Genomic DNA, 2,569 nt, shown 5'->3' with positions numbered 1-2,569 from the left:
CCTATTGCTCTCCATTGACCCCTATTGATCCCTATTGCTCACCATTGACCCCTATTGCTCCCTATCGCTCTCCATTGACCCCTATTGCTCCCTATCGCTCTCCATTGACCCCATTGATCTGTATCGCTCTCCATTGACCCCTATTGATCCGTATCGCTCTCCATTGACCCCTATTGCTCCCCATTGCTCCCTATTGCTCTCCATTGACCCCTATTGATCCCTATTGCTCACCATTGAACCCTATTGCTCTCCATTGACCCCTATTGATCCCTATTGCTCTCCATTGACCCCATTGATCCCTATCGCTCTCCATTGACCCCATTGATCCGTATTGCTCTCCATTGACCCCATTGATCCCTATCGCTCTCCATTGACCCCATTGATCCGCCTCGCTCTCCATTGACCCCATTGATCCGTATCACTCTCCATTGACCCCTATTGATCCCTATCGCTCTTCATTGACCCCTATTGATCCCTATCACTCTCCATTGACCCCTACTGATCCCTATCGCTCTCCATTGACCCCTATTGATCCCTATTGCTCTCCATTGACCCCCATTGATCCCTATTGCTCTCCATTGACCCCTATTGACCCCTATCGCTCTCCATTGACCCCTATTGATCCGTACCGCTCTCCATTGACCCCTATTGCTCCCCATTGCTCCCTATTGCTCTCCATTGACCCCTATTGATCCCTATTGATCCCCATTGCTCTCCATTGACCCCTATTGATCCCTATTGCTCACCATTGACCCCTATTGCTCTCCATTGACCCCTATTGACCCCTATTGCTCTCCATTGACGCCATTGATCCGCCTCGCTCTCCATTGACCCCTATTGACCCCTATTGATCTGTATTGCTCTCCATTGACCCCTATTGACCCCTATTGCTCTCCATTGACCCCTATTGACCCCTATTGATCTGTATCGCTCTCCATTGAGCCCTATTGATCCCTATTGATCCGTATCGCTCTCCATTGACCCCTATTGCTCCCCATTGCTCCCTATTGCTCTCCATTGACCCCTATTGATCCCTATTGATCCCCATTGCTCTCCATTGACCCCTATTGATCCGTATTGCTCTCCATTGACCCCTATTGACCCCTATTGCTCTCCATTGACCCCTATTGATCCATATCACTGTCTTGACCCCTATTGCTCCCCATTGATCCCTATTGCTCTCCATTGACCCCTATTGATCTGCATCGCTATTGACCCCTATTGCTCCCCATTGCTCCCTATTGCTCTCCATTGACCCCTATTGACCCCATTAATCCGCATCGCTCTCCATTGACCCCTATTGCTCCTTATCTCCCCCCATTGCCCTTATCCCTCCACTCCCCCCCCCCTCAATCCACCCCCACCACCCCAAAATAAGCCCTCCCCTCCCCGTGCAGGTCCAGGAACCTCGCGGCCGTGGTGGTGGCGGCCAACTGGTCCCCTCTGCGCAGCTGGAACACGGCGCCCTGGTACAGGGACTCGACCCACAGCCCGTCGCCACGGCAACAGCGGGGATGCTGCAGCCTCCGGTCGCCACGGCAACAGCGGGGATGCTGCAGCCTCCGGTCGCCACGGCAACAGCGGGGATGCTGCAGCCTCCGGTCGCCGCGGCAACAGCGGGGATGCTGCAGCCTCCGGTCGCCACGGCAACAGCGGGGATGCTGCAGCCTCCGGTCGCCGCGGCAACGGCGACGGCGGCATCGGGCGCACACGGAGCGCACGGCCGTGAGCAGGGGCACGTCCCGGGGGTACTCTTGGGAATAACGGGATACGGCCAAGCGGAGCAAGGGGGGGGGAGGGGGGGAGGGGGGGGAGGGGCAGCCCGGCCCCCCCTCCCCCTCTTTGTTGTTGTCGTCATCATCGTCCCATCCCCCATGGAAGGCGGCAGCGGCGTAGACGAAGTAGAGGCCGTCGCGAGGGACCACGAGGCGGTTGCCATGGAGACGGACCCCGTTGCGCATCTGAGCGGGGGCCACGTCGGCCGCCCATTGGAGGGAGGGGGAGGAGGAGGAGGCTGCGGGGGGGGGGAGGGGAGGGGGGGGAGGGGATGGGGTGATCCGGATCCATGGCCCGTGGAGCTGAGAGAGCCACATCCATGTCCCATAATGACCCATATCCATATCCCATATAACCATATCCCATAATACCCCATATCCCATATAACCATATCCCATATCCATATCCCATAATAACCCATATCCCATATCCATATCCCATATCCCATAATACCTGATATCCCATATCCATATCCCATATCCATATCCCATATATCCGTATTCCATACATCCATATCCTATATATTCATATTCCATACATCCATATCCCATAATAACCCATATCCCATATCCATATCCGATATCTATATCCCATAGATCCATATCTCATATATCTATATCCCATAATACCCCATATCCCATAATATCCCATATCCATATCCCATATCCATATCCCATATATCCATATCCCATATCCATATCCCATATATCAATATCCCATATATCCATATTTCGTACATCCATATCCCATATCCATATTCCATACATCCATATCCCATAATACCCCATATCCC

The 2,569-nt window shown here is 53.6% G+C and overlaps 1 protein-coding gene across 1 annotated transcript; it reads right to left on the bottom strand.

The window, feature by feature from the left end:
* Positions 1-1,349: 1,349 nt before the first annotated feature.
* On the bottom strand, positions 1,350-2,009 carry LOC134166094 (tumor necrosis factor-like; the record flags this gene model as incomplete). Its single annotated transcript, XM_062623396.1, has 2 exons — positions 1,350-1,524; positions 1,711-2,009. Coding segments are annotated over 2 exons (474 nt in total), but the record flags the coding sequence as incomplete, so codon positions are not given.
* Positions 2,010-2,569: the final 560 nt, after the last annotated feature.

The sequence above is a fragment of the Pezoporus occidentalis genome, unplaced genomic scaffold (assembly GCF_034315485.1).
Source record: "Pezoporus occidentalis ecotype Australia unplaced genomic scaffold, CSIRO_AGI_Poc_V1 ctg2503, whole genome shotgun sequence".
Lineage (NCBI taxonomy): Eukaryota > Metazoa > Chordata > Aves > Psittaciformes > Psittacidae > Pezoporus > Pezoporus occidentalis.
Note: the sequence above shows the minus strand (reverse complement) of the source record. Positions and strands in the feature narration are given on the sequence as shown.